General features: G+C 42.6%; 1 protein-coding gene across 1 annotated transcript in view; it reads left to right on the top strand.

Moving 5' to 3' along the window:
* COL15A1 (collagen type XV alpha 1 chain) overlaps positions 1 to 21,690 on the top strand; it is a 198,937-nt gene that overhangs the window by 53,757 nt on the left and 123,490 nt on the right. The window contains exons 5-9 of the mRNA XM_065400013.1: positions 6,838 to 6,964; positions 9,202 to 9,320; positions 14,949 to 15,086; positions 15,662 to 15,688; positions 18,961 to 19,023. Of these exons, the coding sequence (XP_065256085.1) occupies positions 6,838 to 6,964; positions 9,202 to 9,320; positions 14,949 to 15,086; positions 15,662 to 15,688; positions 18,961 to 19,023 (474 nt within the window). The remainder of the gene's footprint in view (positions 1 to 6,837; positions 6,965 to 9,201; positions 9,321 to 14,948; positions 15,087 to 15,661; positions 15,689 to 18,960; positions 19,024 to 21,690) is intronic.

Below are 21,690 nucleotides of genomic sequence, written 5' to 3'. Positions count from 1 at the left end.
AGACGGCATGGAAAGCCTTCCAGTTAGTGGCAATAAATTTTCTCGGAAACAACAAGGCAGACAACTACAGGTTGTTGGTGGAAAACCTCCTCAAGGCATACAAAAGCCTTGGTTGCAACATGTCACTAAAGATACATTTTTTGCACTCTCATCTAGATTTTTTTCCACTGAACTGCGGAGCAGTGAGCGACGAGCATGGCGAGCGATTTCACCAGGACATTGCAACAATGGAGAAACGCTATCAGGGCAAATGGAGCCCATCAATGTTTGCAGACTATTGCTGGACAGTGACAAGAGATGCTCCATTTAATGAATACAAGAGACAAGCCAAGAAGCGCCGAGTAGACACTGAATAGGATTAAACTATGTACATAATAGTTTTTTGCCTTTTGTTTCATCATAAATTTTATTTATATAACCCTTTTGCTGATTTTTAAAGTGTTACATAAACAGGACAGGTGAAATATTATCATGTAAAGCAACCATAAACACATGAAAAGACCTAGGTTTACAATTTATGATTAAAACTCTACTATCTACACAATATACATAGACATAAAATGTAAAAACTTAAATATCTTAGAAACAGTAGCCAATCAGTTGTTTTAATTGTCGTATTTGAATTCAGCACATCAAAATACATAATAAATAGCACATTTTATCTCTGAAGCAGACGACTTCTCAAAAATTGTAGGCCAGTGTAATCAATACAGTCACTGATAGATGCTTCTGAAAAAGTTTGTATTCATGTAATGCTATTACAAATTGCCAAGCAAACTCTCCAAGATTAGTAGTTCAAAGTACATTCCCATGCTAGTCTGGAATGAAAAAAATCCAGGGTCATAATTGACAACATAGCTGCTGAATGAAGAATTTTATCCGTGCCAAGGATGCATAATCTAGTAGTTTGTATTCTGCTAAATTCTACTGTACTTTGCAGTAACAATAGATTGAACTGTTTGGGATATTGCAGTACATTTCCATTCAACAGACTGTACATAGTTTTTCAGCATAGGGAATCATCAGGAAAGAGAGATGGCTCTTTCTAGAAGAGCTGCCACTCTGAAAGGAGTTAATTATGGATACCCTGGTATACTTTACTCAATCCGTGACCAGCATTGGCAGAATTTATCGGTGGGAACCATGGGGGGAGGGGAGAGGAGTCCCTAAAGCTAATCATTAAATGCGGCCAAATGTGAGAATGGGATTGAAGGAAGTGAAAGGAATATTGGGGATTGTTATTTTCCGATTGGATTCATTTCTATTTTTATACTGTATAATTAGATAATCAGTTTTCTAGATACTTTCCATTTATGCTTTCATGCTGGGCCTAACTTGTTGACTCTTCCCCGTTCTGATACCATCCACTGTCTTTTCTTAAATTCAAAGCCTTAAAAATTTAAAATGTAGAAACAAATGCTCCAAATATGTTTTGCCAACTTTATAATTCATTTCTTGTCACCAAAACGCGTATAAGCAGAAATGTAAATGATGATGATCAATCCACGGCTCATAAAATATACATTGGGCTATATGTATGTGTAATACTTGACAGCCTGTACTGGACTGTCCTATTTAATCAGGAATAAAATGCATAATCTACTAAACGGCGTTTTCTTTAAGGAAAACAACAATAGCAACGTAGCTATTGTAGTTAGAGAATTAGGGCAAGATTATGACAAGGGGACATAAGTGCCGTGCACGCGCGCGCGCGCACACATGCACACACACTTTCATAGCCTACCTGAATTGCCACTCTGTGCACTGGGGGAGAGCAGACTGTGCTGCGCCATTGCTTTCTTCTCTCCCTCCAGCTCATATGCAGGTGGGCAAGAAGTGGGACAGAGTGCCAGTAATGGGTAGAGAATTGGCTGGTGCAAGGGAAGAGTCTGTTGCACCCTTTAAAATGCCTTAGTAAAATTACTCTTCCCCAGGTGCAGCTCCCCTGAGTCACAGTTCCTTCCTGGGGCAGGGATGTAAAGCCTCAGTCTAGTCCTTAGGAATTAGCATTGAAGATGGCAAAAAAGAAATTCCATCGTCTCGTGGGGAAAATGTACTATAGTTCTGAACAAGGATTAAATCAATCCTAGAGTTTAGAGCTGGAAAAGACCTGCTGGGCATCTAGTCCATCTCCCTGACAATGCAGGATTGCTCCCGACAGCACATTCTTTAGAGTCCTGTCTACTCTCATTTCAAATACACCATCCACCACTTTCCTTGGGAATTAGTTATACAGCCTAAAGATTGGGCAGAAGCCAGGGTGCGTGGAGCACTTAACGCTAGTGTTGACCAGGGAGTGTAAATGAGAATAATGGGATGAAGTAAGGAAACAGAATATTTAGGTTGAATATCATTATAAGCTCCTCACCAGCCCAGGAAAAACCCATTGCCACATCTAAGTCTCTTTCAGGCCATTGCCTCAGGGCATGGTTTATTAATTGAAACACAAACTCTCAAATTCACACAAAACAAAGCTATTCCCTTGATCAATACAGGCTACAGGAGCCCAGAAGCCTTTCCCCCGGCACCTTCTTTCTTCCCTCTACCCATCCCCCCACTTCAGGGCCTGCTACAGGACCCCACTTGCTTCCTGTAGCTCTCTTCTCCACCTGAGCTCTCTCAGCCCTTTATAGGGACCACTTGTTCCCTTCCTGCTGAAGAGGGCTGAATGCCCCCTGCCACCTAAGGCCCCAGGCCCATACACCCTGTTACAGTCATGAAATATTTCTTTCTATGTTGCATTCTCCCAAGGGAAGTGTTGGAAACCCTATTGCTTGGCACATTGACATCTGGACCCTCTCCTGTGAGGTGCTGAGTGCACCTATGTGATTTCTGAATGCCTTCTGAACTTAATTGGGAGAGGAGAGTCCTCAGCACCTCACTTGGAGGTGCTCATCACCTTGTAGATTTGAGTCCTAAATGTACAACAACAAACCATTCTGGACTGGCAGAGAGGTGAACTAGATGACCTAACAGGTCTTTCCCTTCTCTACATTCTAAAGGCCAGAAAACCTCCTCCCACAGAGAAACGTGTGCGTGAGTTTCCACAGAGACAGAAAACTGTGAGCTCATGGAGTTTCCTGGGAATCACCCCTCCAGACGGAGAGTTTTGTGGGGCTGTGGAGCTTTGCTGTGAGTGAAAACTCCCAACCACAGAGACCCTGGAGATCCACTTTGAAGGGACCCAGGTAGAAGGCGAGGACACAGGAACTGTCCATGCATGGCTGCACTTCCACACAGCTCCTGTAGTTTCTCTCCACCTGCAGCAGCCAGGTTGCTATTGCCTTTGCCTGTCCTCTCTGGCTGCCACAGAGGGAGTTAACTCAGCTCCAACCTCTGTGGACTTCTGTCCAGATTTATACATGGAAATTCATTGGGTCTGCAGGGAATGCAGCTCTTGCTCTGCTCCAGCCACTCCCACCCTTTCCTTCATATCCCCACAGAACACTTGCAGAGGGGCTGCCTTCTGTTCCATCAATGTGCACCCCAAAAAAGCCATCCATCCTCCCTGTGCTGGGGTAGAGTGCATGTATGCAAAGGGAATACTCCAGCCCTATGATTCTAACACAGATCCCTGTGACCCACACCATACACCTCCTCCCAGCTTAGTATATTGCTCTTTATCATTAACCTTTTGCATACAGTTCTTCAGCCAGTTTTCTTTTTACTTGACAATGCTCCTGTCCACAATGTGGATTAATTTTGAGAGATTTCATGGGCCACTGTTAAATGCTTTGCTAAAATCTAATCATAGTATATTTGGTTTACTGTTTTCTTTATCTACTAATCCTTGTAATTCTATCAAGTAATCAAATTTATGTGGCATGATTTTATTTTTATTAACATGCAGTGTGCTGCTTATTGCTCATTGTTCTATTCTCTTTTGCATGTATAGCCATTTTTTTCCCCTCAGTATTTTTCCCATTATCTTTCTAGGGAAGGAAGTCAGATTTTGGGGTGGGATTATCAAGATCACTTTATTTTCCTTTTATTCAAGGTTATCTATTATTTAACATTAGTAAAAGTAAATCTTTCCTCTGTTTAATTTATCTTCACATTAATGTAAAACATTTGATACCAATAATTGACCAAAGCCAGGGATTATCCTTTTCTATCTGTTGTTTTTATGTAGTATTGGTTATACAGAAGCAGAGGAGGAAAGTCACTGGAGACTGTATTTAGAGGAAAAAATATCTGCTCCTTTTGCAGGAGGCATAGGCATCAAGATCCAACCTTATTAAAGGATTTATATACACAAAGTCCAGTACTGCATGTTAAAACATGGCAAAGCTTAATGCTCTAGGTTTATTATAATTCAGATCAACAGATTACATTTAAGGGTACATTAAGCTGTTGGCTCCAATGAATAGTTGGAGTATGCTTGTAGGGAATATCACAAAAAAGGTATACAAAAATAAAGGAAAAGAGAAGATAAGGAGCGAACACAAATATATGTAATCTGTTAGAGCAAAGGTATTTGAAATCCAGTCTAATCAATGGAAAGACACCTGTTGACTTCATTGGGAGTTGGATCTGGCCCACAGTGAACAAGACTTCTGGTATTCTTTGTTCTTTAAGCTTTGAAAGAAATTGCAAGTCAGAATTGACTTCCTAAAACAAATATGGGTCTGTCTACACTGCAGTTAGACACCTGTGGCTGGCCTATGCCGGCTGACTTGGGCTGAGGGGCTGTTTAACTGCACTGTAGACATTCAGGCTCTGGGACCCTCCCACCATACACGGTCCCAGAGCCCAGGCTCCAGCCCAAGCCCGAACACCTACACTGCAGTTAAACAGCCCCTTAGCCCGAGCCCCGCAAGCCTGAGTCAACTGGCACAGGCCAGCCGCAGGTTTTTAATTGCAGTATAGACATACCCTATGTTTCCTCAGAGCTTTACAAGTAACTGAAGTGAAGCCATGATGCCTTCAATAGCTATTTTATCTTATTTTTTTATGACCAGTAGCAAGACTCAAATCTGGAAATAGCAGGAATCTGCACCCACCAACTATAATTGTGACTTGTATTGTGATTGCACAATGGGGACTAGGGTACCTACGTGCTAGGTGCTGTACAAACATAGAACAAAAAGACAGTCCCTGCCCCCAAGGGCTTAGTATTCAGTCCTCCCCTCTGTGCTGTCACTGTCCTTCCTTTTAAAATGAGGACAGCATCTAAGTGCATGTTGAACTTGAAGCATGTGCTTAGTTTCCATTGATTTCAATGAGACCTGAGCACATGCTTAAGTGCTGTCTTGAATAGGGATGCTTTCCTGAACAAGGGCCTTAAACCTTATTTCTAGTGTTCAGGGCCGGCTCCAGGGTTTTTGCCGCCCCAAGCGGCGGAAGAAAAAAGAAAAAAAGCCACGATCGCGATCGTCTGCAGCTCCACCGTGTCGCTTTCTTCTTTGGTGGCAATTCGGCGGCAGGTCCTTCCCTCCGAGAGGGACCGAGGGACCCGCCGCCGAATTGCCGCCGCAGAGCCCGACGTGCCGCCCCTTCCACTTGGCCGCCCCAAGCACCTGCTTGCTCAGCTGGTGCCTGGAGCCAGCCCTGCTAGTGTTTTATTATGAAACCCAGCAAACTGCTTTGAAAGGGTTTCCCTCTTGTATATACATAAAAACAGAAGGATACTATCAGGCTAAAGATGTTCTAGGTATAATTCCATTCTTTTACACGTATAGCAAAATATGTTAAAATTCCTTATTACCATTATGTGCATCTCTGCCAGATTCTTTGGCCCACTACATGTGCTCCATGTTGCTATGGCAACACAAATCACATTTAAACCTGGCTTAATTGGCCAGTGGAGGACTGAGTAGGGCAATCCTCTGGTGGCACAGAGCCAGCTCTGTCTCGAGCCTCTGAGGGATAGTCTATATGAACAGTTAGTGCATGGCAAGCTGGGATGTAACTACCTCACACTAATATGCCATGCACAAACTGTCCACGTGGACCTTGCTGCCATGCACTAAAGGTCTATAATGCCCTTTGGTCTACTCCCATTATAAAGTGTATAGTTTAAAGTGCACTAAGGAAATTTTAGTCACGTCAGCAGGGTCCACACAGACAGTGCATGGCAAAGTAGATTTACACCCCAGCTTGCCACAAACTAACTGTTTGTATAGACAAGCCCTGAGTGTATGTGGTGGGACAGGTGTGCTCCTACACCTACCCAATCCCAGGCTGCTGAAATTGCCACTATGGCCTATGGGCAGCCAGCCGAAGACAGAGCAGACTGCCAGCTCTGTGGATAGGGCTGACACTGGCCAGCTCCAGGACCAAGAAGCCACAATGGTGGCTTAATGCCGCCTGTGCCCTCTCCAGACTGGTGCCAAATGTGTCTTACCAGGCCCAGAGGATCTGGATTTCAGATCTGTTTGCTAGCCTTTCAGGAGAACTTAGTTGAAACTTTTATACATATTATATGAAATTCATATTAAAACTGTTTGGCTATAAATTAGAGAGATGGTTCCTGCCAAACAGAAATGAGGTATTTAAGAAAAAACAGCAGTTAAAGAGAAAAAACTTTATTGTAATGTAATGCAAATACTACTTGTTAGTAAATGTTAATTTTATTGGTACCTACCTTTTAGTAGTAACTGAAAACACATTCAAAAGAATTAGGCATTATTAGGAACAAGTGCATAAAAAAGTGCTATTTGGAAGAAAATCAAGACTCTAGTTGAAATTCATAAATATAACCGGTTTGTTTATGCTCTGAAGTAGAACAAACCTTTTGATTCATTTTATATGGTAAGACTTTTCTCAGGAATAATGATCAAATATGTTTGCTTTACTTTCTTGCTAAGCAATTGTTTGGGAATTTATTTTTTTTAGCCCGAGGAAACAACAGCTGGACCTGTAGGAGCACCTCCAACTGTATCAGCTCAATCAGAAGAAATGGATTTCTCAGGACATCATATATTAGATGAAACACCTGAACTACCTACAATCAAAGAACAAGGCACTATCATATTACCCTTTTTTACTTCTATGCTCTTCACGGCCAGGCCTATATTTTCTCTGTATAGAAAGCATGTGGCAAATTTTGGGTGCTACCTGAAATATACATAATCATTTTAAATATCTTAGATATTCTATTTATTATGATGGGCATCTCATCAGTACTGAACGTGATGAGCCTACTGCAGGGTAAAATACATTTTTCACCAAACAGTTGCACTTTGAATTTTTCAAATTGGTCCATTGTAACAGTGGTTATAGGTAGAGACTACAACCCCTCCTGAGCCCCTTTTTGGTAACCATGGGGCCCACAAATCATTTAACCACACCTTGGGCAAAAAAGATCCTTAGTTCTTAGATGTACAAAGAGCAGGCATACCTCTCTCAACAAAGATGAGTCCCAATCATAGCTGCATTTAACTAAACTATAGTTTATTTGAGAGGAAAAACAGATAAAACAAAGAATTAAAATAAATTCTTGGTCTGTATGAATCTCAGTGGACAGTAATGCAAGCCAGCGGACATGCATACCCACCAGTTCTGGTGTCTTGCAGTAGTGTACCTGGTCAACTGTGCAGTACTATATGTAGGAAGGATTTTTACTTCTCTAACTTCTGCTTAGATCAGCTGATACCTGGGAACGTGAAGTATCATTACCCCATCTTAGAATGTATAAATATAAATGTTATTGGTTCTAAAATTGTCCAGCCCCTTTTAAAAATTTAGCTCCAGTATTTAATTCTGTGATCTCTTATGATAGTGAATTCTGCATACTTAACAACACTGTTATCCATCACAGTAATGTCTGAGCACCACACAGACAAATGTATCTTTGCCATACCCTGTGAGGTAGGGGAGTATTATCCCCAATTTACAGTGGAGAAACAGGCACAGAGAGATTAAGGGCCAGATTCTCAAAGGTCTTTAGGCACCTAAAGATACAGAGAGGTGCCTAGTGGGATTTTCAGAAGTGCGTAGGCAACTAAACTTATGTTGATTTCAGTGGGAGTTAATTGTCTAGGCACTTTTGAAAATCAAACTTTGTCCCTATCTGCCTCTTAAGGCACCTAAATTCCTTTAAAAATCTGGCCCGAAGTGACTTGGTCAAGGTCAAACAAGAAGTCTGTGACAGGGCCAAGAATTGAACCCAGATCTCTTGAGCTCCAGCCTACTATCTTAGCAACAGGGTCACTTAACTGTCATTCGTTGGATGGTCATGATGATGAAAAGTGAGAAACTATGAGGGATAAAAAATCTAAAATGTGAGGCACCATTTTCCCAATGTGTATAGAGTACTTGATCCTATGTAGTGCAGGTCTGGAGCATTTCATGTGTAAGTGCCAGGTACAAAGTGCTAAGCAGGGCACAAAGCACAGAAGAACCCAATTCTCCAATAGTGAAAAAACTGCAGCACACAACCACATTACTAGAGCAGGAATCAGCAATAGGAGTAAGGACAAAGAGGAGACTGCATAACTAATTACCTCACTCTTAGGCTAGGTCTACACTACCCGCCTGAATCGGCGGGTAGAAATCGATCTCTTGGGGATCGAATTATCGCGTCTCGTCGGGACGCGACAATCGATCCCCGAATCGACGTGCTTACTCCACCAGGGGAGGTAGGAGTAAGCGCTGTCGACGGGGAGCCGCGGAGGTCGATTTTGCCGCCGTCCTTACAGCGGGGTAAGTCGGCTCCGATAAGTCGAATTCAGCTACGCTATTCGCGTAGCTGAATTTGCGTATCTTAAATCGACCCCCCCCCGTAGTGAAGACCTGCCCCAAGACAGAGGATTACACTTAAGCCAACAGCTCCTGAAACAAACCTTGCAGGGTACATCCCTCATTTTTAAATCTGCACAGTTGAAAGTTAGGCAGTGGGAAGGCAAAGGGTTGAAGCAAGAAGATCAACCAATGCATTCTCCTTATCTCACCCATTCCTACAGTACATCCCCTCTTTTGTACCTATCTTCTCTCTTTTTGTACTTTTTTTTTAAAAATCCCCCTATCTTTTAAAGTTTTTGAAATAACTGTGTTTTTATTTAACTCCATCCTTCTCTATTACAGAAAGATTTTATTTTTGCCTTGAGTTTTGGGGGTTTCCCTTCTTTCCCACTTTCATCTTCTGTTTGTGTATTTTTGCCAAATACCAATTATTTTCTCTCTTTTGCCTTACTATATGTTTGCTCTCTTCCCTGATAAATGTCTTCTAGTGTGTTTTCTCTATTTTATTTTATTTAGGTTCAACCAGTGCAGGAAATGATCAACATGAAAGTGACGCCACTACGGTAGCCCAGGAAATACTAAAACCACAAGCTGGTTCTGGTGCTATTGTTTTGCAAGGAGTGAGCAGAGAAAAGGTTAGTATAGGCGGCTTACTATGTAGCTCCTCATTATGGTTCTGATTCAGGAAAGCACTTATGCATATCATTAAATGCTTTCCTGAATTAGCACCTTTATCCTTTCCAGCTTACTAATGTTTATGGTGATCAGTTATTTGTATACTTAAGCAGGTATGGCATCTCATGGCAACATCGTATCCAAACCCACTTGGACTGTTGGGCAGTTCAAATCTAGTTGCAAACTTTCCAGTTCATACTGAGCCATAGACAGAGCAAACATGTACTTTTGATGTGGACTACTTTTACTTTATTTAAAGAAGCAATGAAGAAGGAAAAGAACCCCTATAAATCCTCAAAGTAAGAGCCTGGAGTCTGTTGTTCATTTTATAACAGCCATCTTGAACTAACTTGTAGAGACAGCCTTGCAGACTAGGGGGCTACTTTATTCTTAAAGTAAAGCCCCTGGTGCATGTTATGTAACTTTAAATCTGTTTGGTATGCTACACAGCATACACCAGGGCTCCTTCTTTATCAACTGGCTAGAGCAGTTGAGCCCAAACTCCTTGAATTTTGGAGCAGTTCAGTTCTGAAATTTGTATCTGTGGCTCGTCTCTAGAACTGAGTCAACAATACCGCCCTCCCTCAGTAGTTAAAACAAAACCTCTTGAAATAGATTACATTTTCAAGAGAGGAGGCAAAAGCACTTGAACAGATTTGAAAGCCAGTTTGATTGTTCGCAGAGTACTCTTGCAAAAATTCTGTGATTTTTTTTTTCCATTTTTGGTGGTTTTGAAACAAAATAGACCCAGTTCACTTAGCAGATACCCACAGTATATCTGAATTGTGCTAGCTAGTTAAAGCACAGAATTCCCTTAGACACAAATTTATGTCCACACCAACTTCATACTCAAAATTTGAGAGGCTGATCCTACAGTCTTTACCCAGACGTCATTGGGAGTTTTGCCTGAGTAGTGGCAGCTGGGTATGGCCCTGGGTACTTTGATAAAAAAGCACACAGTGTTAGAACATAAGAAAAGCCACCAGACCAGTGGTCCCACTAGCCCAGTATCCTGTCTTCCAACAGTGGCCAATGCCAAGTACTTCAGACAGAATGAACAGAACAGTGCAATTATTGAGGCCCATCCCCTGTCATCCACTCTCAGCTTCTGGCAATCAGAGGCTAGGGACTCCCAGAACATGGGGTTGCATCCCTGACCATTTTGGCTAATAGGCTGGTCCCACATGGTGGGGAGGAATGAACATATTACACCCAGTGCTCACACAAGGCCTTGTGCCTGCTTGATTTGTATGCAATTATGTTGCTCCAAATATCATGGAAAGCTGGAAATCAAATTGGGAGCTCTTAGCCTAAAATGTCATGAATCAGAAGGATATTTCATCCTCTAGTTGACATGTGTAGCTGGCTACCTGCAAGTCCTCCTCTTCGACATACTGCCAAATATTCATATATCATTAGTAGCTTTATTAATCACCAGACCTTTACCCACTAGATTAATATTGTTCCTTTCCTTGAACTTACCTTTGTATCTCCAACTTTAAGTTCTCTGCTTCAGTCTTACTTTGTTCTGTCATGGTTTGAAATTGCAGTACATCAATGCTGATCTCAGCTGCCAGCAAAACATGCAGAGTGGAAGTTTAATTTTGAAGTTACTTGATATTGTGTGTTTCAATTGGACATGTACCATTGCTAAGGCTAAGATTTTGTCATGGTTATTTTTAGTAAAACTCATAGACAGGTCTCAGGCAATAAACAAAAGTTCTCCGAAGCCGTGACCTCTCTGTGACACCCCCAGCCGCTCGCCCAAGGCGTTCCCCCTCCCCTGTGCGAGGCTGTTGCCTGTCGCTGGAACCCTGCCAGGGCCCCGCAGGCTGCCAGCTCCAGAGTCCTGCTGTCCCTGGGTCTGAAGCAGAGAATGTCAGGGAGGTTTCTGGAAGTCAGGGATTCCATGACTTCCATGACCTCCGTGACATAAACGTAGCCTTAACCGTTAAAAAGAACAGGAGTACTTGTGGCACCTTAGAGACTAACAAATTTATTTGAGCATAAGCTTTCGTGGGCTACAGCCCACTTCGTCGGATGCATATAGAATGGGACATATATTGAGGAGATCTATATACACATACAGAGAGCATGAAAAGGTGGGAGTTGTCAGACTAACCTTTTCTCTGCTCACTTCTCAGAATTGGTAAGACAACTCCCACCTTTTCATGCTCTCTGTATGTGTATATATATATATATCTCCTCAATATATGTTCCATTCTATGCATCCGAAGAAGTGGGCTGTAGCCCACGAAAGCTTATGCTCAAATACATTTGTTAGTCTCTAAGGTGCCACAAGTACTCCTGTTCTTTTTGCGGATACAGACTAACACGGCTGCTACTCCGTAGCCTTAACCATTGGCTTTTATGCTTTTACGTGCTCTTCATGTCAGTCCTAGTGCTTGTTGTGACAGATTATAATGAATGGTGAAAGAGTAGCTTTATGATGGGCCATGCAAGTTGGGTACATTGATTTGCATAAGGTTTAGAATTTATTTCAGAACTTACAAATATAATTCCTCTAAAACGTTCACTTCCTATGACTCGAACAGTATGTACAACTTCTAATTCATAGACTTTAGGGCCAGAAGGGATAATTGTGTCTGACCTCTTGCATACCACTAGTCACTCCCCATAATCTCTGCAGTAAGTCCATAATGTCTAGTATATCTTTTAAAAACTATATCCTTTTTCTTGATTTGAAAAAATGTGATGAAGCTTCTTAAGTCTCTCCCAGTAATGCATCTTTTCCAGACTGCAGGTAATTCTTGTAGCCTTTGTTTGCTCTTTCCCATTTTTAAACATCCTTTTTTATGTGTGAACACCAGAACTGGACCCAGGATTCCAGTAATGGTCTCACTAATGCTGCATTCAGAGGTAATACCATCTCCCTACTTCTAATTGATATTCCCCTGCTTATAGATCCGAGGATTGTGTTCACCCTTTTAGCTACAGCATCACACTGGAAGCTCACGTTCATCTTTTATGTACCATCCCTGCCTAAGTCCTTTTCAGGACACAGTCCCTCATTTTATAAAAGTGACCTACATTTTTAGTTCCTAGATGTATAACCTTTAATTTGGCTGTTTTAGAACACATGATGTTCCAACAAGCCATCCAGGTCAGCCTATCTAACTGAACTGTCTCCACCGTTATTTACCACTCCACCAATTTTTGTGTTATCTGCAAATTTTACTAGTAATGAGATTATATTTTTTTCTAGAGCATTGAGAAAGATATTGAACAGCACTGGGCTGAGAACAGATCCCTGCAGGATCCAACTAGAAGGGCTTTCCTTGGATGGCAATTCCATATTTACAATTATTTTTGCAGTCTATCAGTTAACCAGTTTTTAATTGATTTAATGTGGGCTACATTGGGTTTTATATAAAAAAAAATTAATGGAGATATCCTATCTCCTAGAACTGGAAGGGACCTTGAAAGGTCATCAAGTCCAGCCCCCTGCCTTCACTAGCAGGACCAAGTACTGATTTTAGATCCCTAAGTGGCCCCCTGAAGGATTGAACTCACAACCCTGGGTTTAGCAGGCCAGTGCTCAAACCACTGAGCTATGCCTCCCCCCTGTTTATAGAGGATTAACTTTTTTTTATCAGAATGTTATGTGGCACTAAGTCAAAAGCCTTACAGAAATCTAAGTATCTTATGTCAATACACTTACATTTACCAACAAAACTTGTAATCTCATTCAAAAACAAAGTAAAGTTTGCCCAAGAGGATTTATTTTCCATAAAATCATATTGACTGGCATTACTTATGCTACCATCTTTTAATCCTTTACTGATTATATCCCATATCAGCCTTTCCATGATTTTGTCCAGGACTGATGTCAGGCTAACCTGTCTGTAATTTCCTGAGTCTTCCCATTTACCCTTTTCAATATTGGCATGGCATTAGCTCTTTTCTAGTCCTGTGATACATCTCTAGTCTTCCAAGATCTATTAAAAATCAGTACTAATGAGTCAGAGAGTTCCTTGGCCAATTCTTTTAATACTCTTTGACACAAGTTATCTGGTCTTATAGATTTTAAAAAGTTTAACTAGATATTGTTTAACATACTCCCTAGTTATTGACAGAACAGAAAGATATGCTTACATTATCCTGCTTCTTTCCAAATACAGAACAAAAATAATTATTGAATACTTCTGCCTTTTCTATTGCACGATTGACAATTTTACCATTCATCTAGTTTTGGACCAATACCACTGGTAGGATTTAGTTTGTTCCTGATGTGTGTAAAGAACTAGTTTTTACTGTCTGTGAGAGGGTGTTCTGGTGCTTTGTGGGGTAGATACTTTAGGAGAGGATTCTATATTCTATAAAACTCATTGTTTTGTATGTGGTGTGATTAGGGGAGTGAAGGTGATATAAATGGAATATGAAAGATCATCTTGTCTTGTGGAGGGCATTTTATTTTTCTGTGTGAGCTGCAGCATTTGGTTTGTGTGTTTGTTTTTGTTTGTTTGAATTCCATTCTGGCTCTCTTTTGGGAATCAAAAGGGCATCAAAGATTCCTGACACCTGGGAATCAGTTGGATTGCCTTAACCACCAATTGGCCAGAAAGACAGGGACTAATTGTCCTGGTTTAAGTCTCACCTGGCCTCTAAAGAAAGCAGAGTCTAGAGCCAGTCAGGACCAGAGAGGGGCCAGATAATAATTCTCCTGTCCGTGGAAGGGGGCAATTCAAATATTGAAAGCTATTGGCTTCCTGCTTCTGGATGGTGGGGCTAAAACCTTGGAAGATTGCAGGCTAGAAAACCCCAGCTAGGGAACTGAATTCTGCCTTTTTTTGTTTTGTTTTGGTACATGTCGTCCTCCCAGTTTTGGGGAGGACAAATTAAAACTCATATTCCACCTTTAAGAGGGAGATAGAGCATGGCTATGACTTTTTTAAAAAATAGAAGCTAGACCCACCTCTTGGGATGTTCTTTTGATATTGTCCTTTACCCTGCTGGTCATTGATGCCTTTAGCTTCCCTTATCAACTGTCTGTATTTACTAACTGCTGATTTGTACTCTTTGCTATCCGCTTCCTAATTTTTTCCATATATGTGGTAATGGCTGCTCTCACTTCACTTACCAGGTTGATTTTTTTTTTTAACCAAAGAAGCCTTATTTCATGATCGCTGAACTGTGTGTGTGGTGAGGCAAGGGTGTTGGATTTTTTTGGGGTGGCTAACAGAGCATTCTTAAATAGCTGCCCATTATTAACATTTTTATGTTTAAATTTTCCTCCCACTCAGTTTTGTGTGGGAAATTGGCTTTTTCAAAGCACCAAATGTATATGTTGCTGGTTGGGGACTATATTCTGTCTGCACATAACTGGTGAAATTAGGTCATGACCGCTTGTACCCAGGCAATCATCCCATTTTAGCTGAATGATCAATTCATCTTGATCAGTCAGAACGAGGTTTAATACCCTGAGTTGGTTGTAATATATGTTGGTACAGTGCCTGGGGCCCCATTGTGCTAAACTGGTTTGAGGCCTGTAGGTATGATGGCAATATATGTTAAAATAATAAAAAGAAAATAATAAAAACCTATTATTGTATATTATACATTCTTAGGGTCAAAAAGGTGAGAGAGGTGAAAAGGGAGAGCAAGGGCCGCGAGGACCACCAGGACAGTCGGAACTAGAAGAAATGCAGACAGGGATTCAAGGACTCCCTGGGCCTCTAGGAAAACCTGGGCAAGATGGTGAACCTGTGAGTACTACATCTCTATTGAAGCCACACACATCATCTAGAGAGACCAATATTCATTTATCACACACAGGTGAAGGGCTGATTCTCTACTGCCTTGCACCCTGTGTAGTCAGAGTGGGTGTTTAATCATACCACATCAAAATAGTAGTCTTCTGCACATGTCAGTGGTTCTACAAGGTGCCTGGCCATGGCGATTCCGGACCAAAGGGTGTAAAACACAACTGCTAAGGTGTCAGCCAAGCTCCTCAAGGATGGCACTTGCATTTTGAGAAATGTTGGATGGACAGGTTGTGTAGCTCCCAAGAAGCATGGTTTATATATCCCCTGTAAGCTGCAGCTTATGGATAAACAGAGTGTTTTATACTTCACTCTCTCCTTGATCACAAATACATGCCCCCAATTAAATATGTATACAAAATAGTGCACCTGGTAACACAATACAGATCCAATTCTGTTTTGATATTTTGTCACAGCATGAAATGCTGGCCATTAAGATGCAGTGACTTGTTTTTATCCCTCTTCTTCTACTTTATACATGTTCTATGTACCTTTCTAAAATGGGTGTTTTCTTTTAGGGCATTCCTGGTAAAGATGGATTGCCAGTAAGTACCTTTTTCATGCATATTTTAGTTCGTTGAAGAGAAAGAAACCTAGCATGTCTTTGCCAGACTGACACTCAGCTAAGTTTGAGCTTAAGCTATACAATGCTGTTTTGCAACCCTGTTCTCAATAGGCAGTTTGGTATCTGAACTGCTGCACTATGTTATAATGAAAAGCAAGAAGACTGTAATGTTTCAAAGGTGCATCACAAGCATTTGGGACCCCAAGATGACCATCCTTGACTGATCACAGGTCTGTTTCACACTGATTGATTTCAGAAGTCCTGGAGTCTTTCTTCTGTTTTGTGAATACTGTTTAAGGTTGGCAAATAGCGTGAACTAACTCCTTCACCATGACTTATGGCTGTCAAGCTGTGTTTGTAACCATTATGTAAACAAAGGGATGCCTTGCAGCCTTCAGTTTCCCAGCTGCTTCTCCCTCCAGTCCCTTTCTTCTAGGCCTTAATAGGGTGTCGGCCTATAGGATCTTGTGTAGCTAGTGATGAAGGGCTCACTTGCTGATTCACGCTGGCTGCCAGACGAGGTGGGCACTTCGTGCTCCAACCCAGGTTTATACAAGAGCTCTCTCAAGGGAGAGGGAACTAGAAGGAAGACGAGGGGAGCCCTGCACAGACCAACCCTTTGAGAAGCCAAGCTCTGGCAGGAAGTTTTGTTTGATGCTATTTAAGTTGGTATAAAGGAAACCCCAAGAAGAGGATATACTTGGACCCTTTTCAGTGTATGTACTGTGTTAAGAGCAAGGTGAGAACAACATGTGATTACCCGCTCTAAACTACAGCACTCATCCAACTCCCAGCTGCTTCCCCATCTTCTACTCCTAACCTCAGCTGGTACAATCCTTCCTCCACAGCTCCCATCTGCCTTCCCCACCCCCATTCCTCTGTGTCCTCAACTCTATCACATTAACTGACCCACACCACCTGCCTCACTCCCTGGCTCCACCCTGCCCACAGCTACCACATACCCCTGATCACCACTTCTCCTTGGCCCATTTCCCATCTCCTCAATTGCCCTGTTGTTCCTCCCTCCCCTGACTCAAACCTGCCTCCCAGCTCCTGAAACCCACCCAACCCACTTCCGCATTACATTGTCCCAGTGCATTTTTCATCTGCTGTTGTTTGGTGTGATCTTCTTCCATGCTCAGGTGTTCCCCAATGGCTTCTCACCTGTGTCATTCTGTCAACCTTCCTCCATGCTCCCAGGTCTCTGGCTTCTCTTCTAGCTGCCTCATTCCATCCACTCTCCCAGAGTCAAGTGTCCCCCCACTCTCTTCTCAGCTGCTATGACCCATGTGCCCTCTGCAATGCTCTAGTGTGACACATCTTCCAGCTACACTACCTATATGACTTCCATTTTCCCACTCCCCACCCTGTTGCTATATTTTCCGTCCTCCCTCCCTCTCACAAGGAAGCATCTGGGTGAGGATATCATCTACCTCATGCACCCCTTTCCCCTTCCAGAAATCTCCTACACAAATGCTAAAAACTTTGTCTGTTTCTGCCCTCTGTATACACTCCTCAGGGCAGGGTCACATTTTTATAATAGTCAATACAAATAATCCAGTGGTGAGGGGGTTAATTATTCAGCCCAACAGGCAAACAAATGCTTCATCTAGCTGCAAATCTCTGTTCATACTCCACGCTCAAAGAAATCTAGTTATTATTGCACAAGGTCAATTCATATTTAGGAGAAATTATTTATCATTAGAAAAGCTGTACCAGGCAAAGAAGCTGACCTTTTTAGCTTTGCACTATTCTTTCTTGCTTTTAGCATTTTAATTTTAAGCAGAACACTTTTTTTAAACAAAAGCCGTGACAAAATGTTCTGTGGAAAATGCTTCAATTATATAAAGTAATTCGGAATTTTATTTCTGCGGGAGCAACACTTTAAATTAACCTCTGCATGTTTGGATATCTTTTTCTTTTACAATTCTCTGTGGTATAAAGAATCATATTTCCTCCCTTAGCAATCTTGTTACAGCTTTACTTATGTTCGGAAACCATTTTGTCTGTGTGCAATTAGTCCCCTATCCTGCTAATACTTTCACACACGCTCAACTATGCTACTGTGAGCAATCCCATTGAAATTAATGTACTATTTGCAGTAGTGCAGGAAAGCACATGTGCAAGTGTTGGCAGGGTTGGGGCCTTAATGCGTAAAAAGCATTTTGCCATAACCAATTAATCGGCAGAGAAATCAATATTAACCACCAAGGAAAAAAAATGAAATCCTGTGGGTACATTTGAGTCTTACTGCATCTAGTTCATGGATCTTTACAGTTAGTGCAGTGCTATCATGGTTAGACTCTGACAGTGGATACGATTAACACACACCATTGTCCATATTTCCATGGAGAAAAAGTTCACAAATGAACATAAATCTGAGCTTCATTTTCCTCTGGATTTCGTTCCAGAATCTTAGGTTAGCTGGCTAATTCATTGCACTTGATAGCCTTATCCTGCACCACTTAAAATCAATGGGAACTTTGTTATAGACTTCAATGAGCAAAGGCTCAAGCCTTATATAGAACACAGCATATGCATATTGTATTCGGGGGGGAAATACACCATGGGATAAGCGGGTGGTTTGGGGTTTGGGAGTTGAGATTTATTAGAACCCTGAGGGTTAAAAGGAAACTTGAGGTCTAATACTGCAAGGTAATTTCTGTGAGACGCTTAGCACCCATTGAACTCAATGGGAATTGAGGGTGCTCAGCATCTTGCAGGATGGGGCTCTAATGATTCCAGTAGGAGATGAGTGGAGTCAGCACCTCACGTTGAGGCATGCTGCATGATGTGTGGCACCTCGATTAGCAGCTTCCAGCAGTATATTACGTAAGTATTTCCACAGGAAAATATCCGACTGTCCTCTTCCCTACTGCCCATTACCTTGGTGTGAAATTGAAACTGGTGATCTTCCAATGTACATTTTGGAAACGAATAATTTGGGTCAGGTGAAGACAAAATGTCAGCCTGGAATCTGCCTACTATTATCACATTGAGGAAATGCAGAACAAATAGAGAACTATTCCAAGAGTTCAGGTAATCCTCTACTGTCTTACAAAAGGTCTGCTAATATATTAATCAGTCACAGATACCTGGGAAAAATCAGGTGAGAACTTTGCACACTTTAGCTTCCTTCCAAATAGACTATAGCAACTTTCCTATGGGCACTTTTTGGTTTTCTAAATATCCATCATTTATAGGAATTATATTTTAATGGAAAGAAAATATTGAATAAAAATGTCTTTTTAGGGTGAAAGAGGTCTTCAGGGATTGCCAGGGTTGAAGGGAGAGGATGGCCTTAAAGGAGAAAAGGTACGTGTCCTATCAGTGTCTAAGAACCAATTGGGTTAGCTACCATTCATCTTTTGCTTTGTGTTAATTTGATACGTTCTGAAAGGAAATAAAATACAGAAAGCATAAGAAGAATTTATGTACCCTTCTCCCCCACCACGCATCTATTCAAAGACCAGTCACAATAAAGCCCTAAGGATTTTGCCAGAAGATGTATAAATATAGCTTATATAAACAGTTACGCTTTCACAGGAATATGTTAGAGTTGGAGAAGATAAATGTGTAACTCTTAATAAAAGAAATGAGACTCAGTTGGAAAAATTGCACTATTATGTGTGCAAGGCCCTTCCTTTTCAGTTTTTAGTGATTTCTACCCCAAAAAAATCCTGTTTTGTTACTAATTTTCACCTGAATTTTGGAATACTCAAGTACATGAAAATACTGATTATATTAAGAAAATCCAGTGCATTACATTAGGTAGAAATGTTTATGTTCATACTTTAGTCCAAGTGTAAATGTGAGGTTGTCAAATAAGTTAATGTAGTAGAAGATATATATACACACACACACACACACACACACGTATGTATTTGTACTGTTAATATACAATTCATGAAGTAAACCATGGCATTAAACTGCTTTTACTTTCAATACTCTTACTTTTTTCTTTGTTGCTTTTTCTCTCTCTCCTCCGATCCTCCAATATTAACCCCAATATTTACCCAGAAGTTAATATTTTGTGCTGATTTTCACCCACTTAAAATTTTTCGTAATAAACACCAATACATTTCTGAGAAATATTAAACAAAAAATGAAGGGCCTTGTATGTGTGACTGTGACTATGCTCTGCCAGATAAACTATGTAGGAGATTAGAGTACAGTCCTATTTTAGCCTTGCAGAGTAGCCAAAATCAGTGGTCACATTTTGAGGTGACTACTCCTGTCTCTGCTGAGCTGAGGGTAGCTAGTGCAGGTGAATTAATTGCTGCATTCCACTTGAAAAATTCAGCCAGCAATTTAGACAAGTGGACAAATGAATCATTAATGTTAACTGGTCAGTGTTTCATTAGCAAAGTGTGAAGCTGAATGCAGGTTAAGTTGAACAAGTGGAACTTTATTAAACCCTGTGCATTGCTCTGTCCATATGGCTGTGTTACTTCCAGCCTAACTCCCCACCTTCCCTGTTTTCCTGGTGTCCTTCAATAGGGTGACCAGGTGTCCGGTTTTTGACCGGAACATCCGGTCGAAAAGGGACCCTGGGGGCTCCGGTCAGCATTGCCGACCGGGCCGTTAAAAATCCGGTCAGCGGTGCTGCAGAGCTAAGGCAGGCTAGTTCCTATCGGTCCTGGTACCGCGCTGCGCCCTGGAAGCAGCCAGCAGGTCCGGCTCCTAGGCAAGGGGGCCACAGGGCTCTGCGTGCTGCCCCTGCCCCGAGCATTGGCTCCGCACTCCCATTGGCCAGGAACTGCGCCCAATGGGAGCTGCGGAGGCAGTGCCTGCGGGCAAGAGCAGCTCGCAGAGCTGCGCCTCCGCCTAGGAGCTGGACCTGCTGGCCGCTTCCAGCAGGGCCGGCTCTAACTTTTTTGCTGCCCCAAGCAGCAAAAAAAAGCGCCGCCCCCCCCCAACCCCCCACCGCCGAGCGCCGCGCCGCCGGAACCCCCCCCCCCCAGCGCCGCGCCCCGTGCCCCCCCCCGCCGAGCGCCGCGCCACCGGAGCCCGCCGCCCCCCCCCCCGCCGAGCGCCGCGCCGCCGGAGCCCGCCCCCCCCCCCCGGAATGCCGCACCGCCGGAGCGCCCCCCCCCGCCACCCCAAGATTGGCCGCCCCTTACCAGGTGCCGCCCCAAGCATGTGCTTGGTTGCCTGGTGCCTGAAGCCGGCCCTGGCTTCCAGGGTGCAGTGCTGAGTCAGGGCAGGCAGGAAGTCTGCCTTTGCCCCCCTCCCCTCCAAATCCCTGATGTGAAATACATTCAGACTCAACTCAAGTGGAGTCCAGAGCACTTAGAAAGATGAAATTCACCTCTGACAATGCAGAGCAGGGTGTAGGGCTCCTGGTACTCCCTCCTGACTCCTGTGGCCATTTTTCCAGTCTGTGAGCTAGAATTGCAGCCCTCCAGGTCAGGGATGCAGGAGCCACTGGATCTGTGTGAATGCAGATCTCTTAGCCTACTCCCAGACCACCTACGCGTGCTGGAGCAGAGACCTTTTCTGCTTCAGGCTTTTGTTTCCCCCGTTATTGCTGGAAGCTGACAAAATACCTACAGGCAAATTATCACTTGGCGGTTAAATCTAACTCTGTTGGCAAAAGCCATTACTGACAAATACTTTAACACTCCCATGTGCTGAATCTGCTGCTGAGCAATCACAGGTCAGCAGAAGGCAATGGGATGAATCTGCTGAATGGCAAATCTGCAGCTCTTCTTTCTCTCCTACTCTGGCTGGGCAGAGGCTAGCAGCAGAAAGGGCAAGTCTCCAGACTGTTGGGAGGATGGCTGGGGAGGAGCTGGTAGCTGGGTGTCCTGCAGAAGTGTGATATTTGGAGGCTGTGGGTGAAATACTCTTTGGGTCCCACTAGGTGCTAGAGCCAACAGGGCCTTGCAGCTGATGCACCTTCAGCACATGCCCCTGAGTCATGGTGCACCTACCATGCTAAGAAGCACTGAACCAGAACAAAGGTGGATGACCTCAGTG

The sequence above is a fragment of the Emys orbicularis genome, chromosome 2, assembly GCF_028017835.1.
Source record: "Emys orbicularis isolate rEmyOrb1 chromosome 2, rEmyOrb1.hap1, whole genome shotgun sequence".
NCBI classification, from domain to species: domain Eukaryota; kingdom Metazoa; phylum Chordata; order Testudines; family Emydidae; genus Emys; species Emys orbicularis.
The sequence above is the reverse complement of the archived record's forward strand: the minus strand, read 5'-3'. Positions and strand labels throughout refer to the sequence as shown.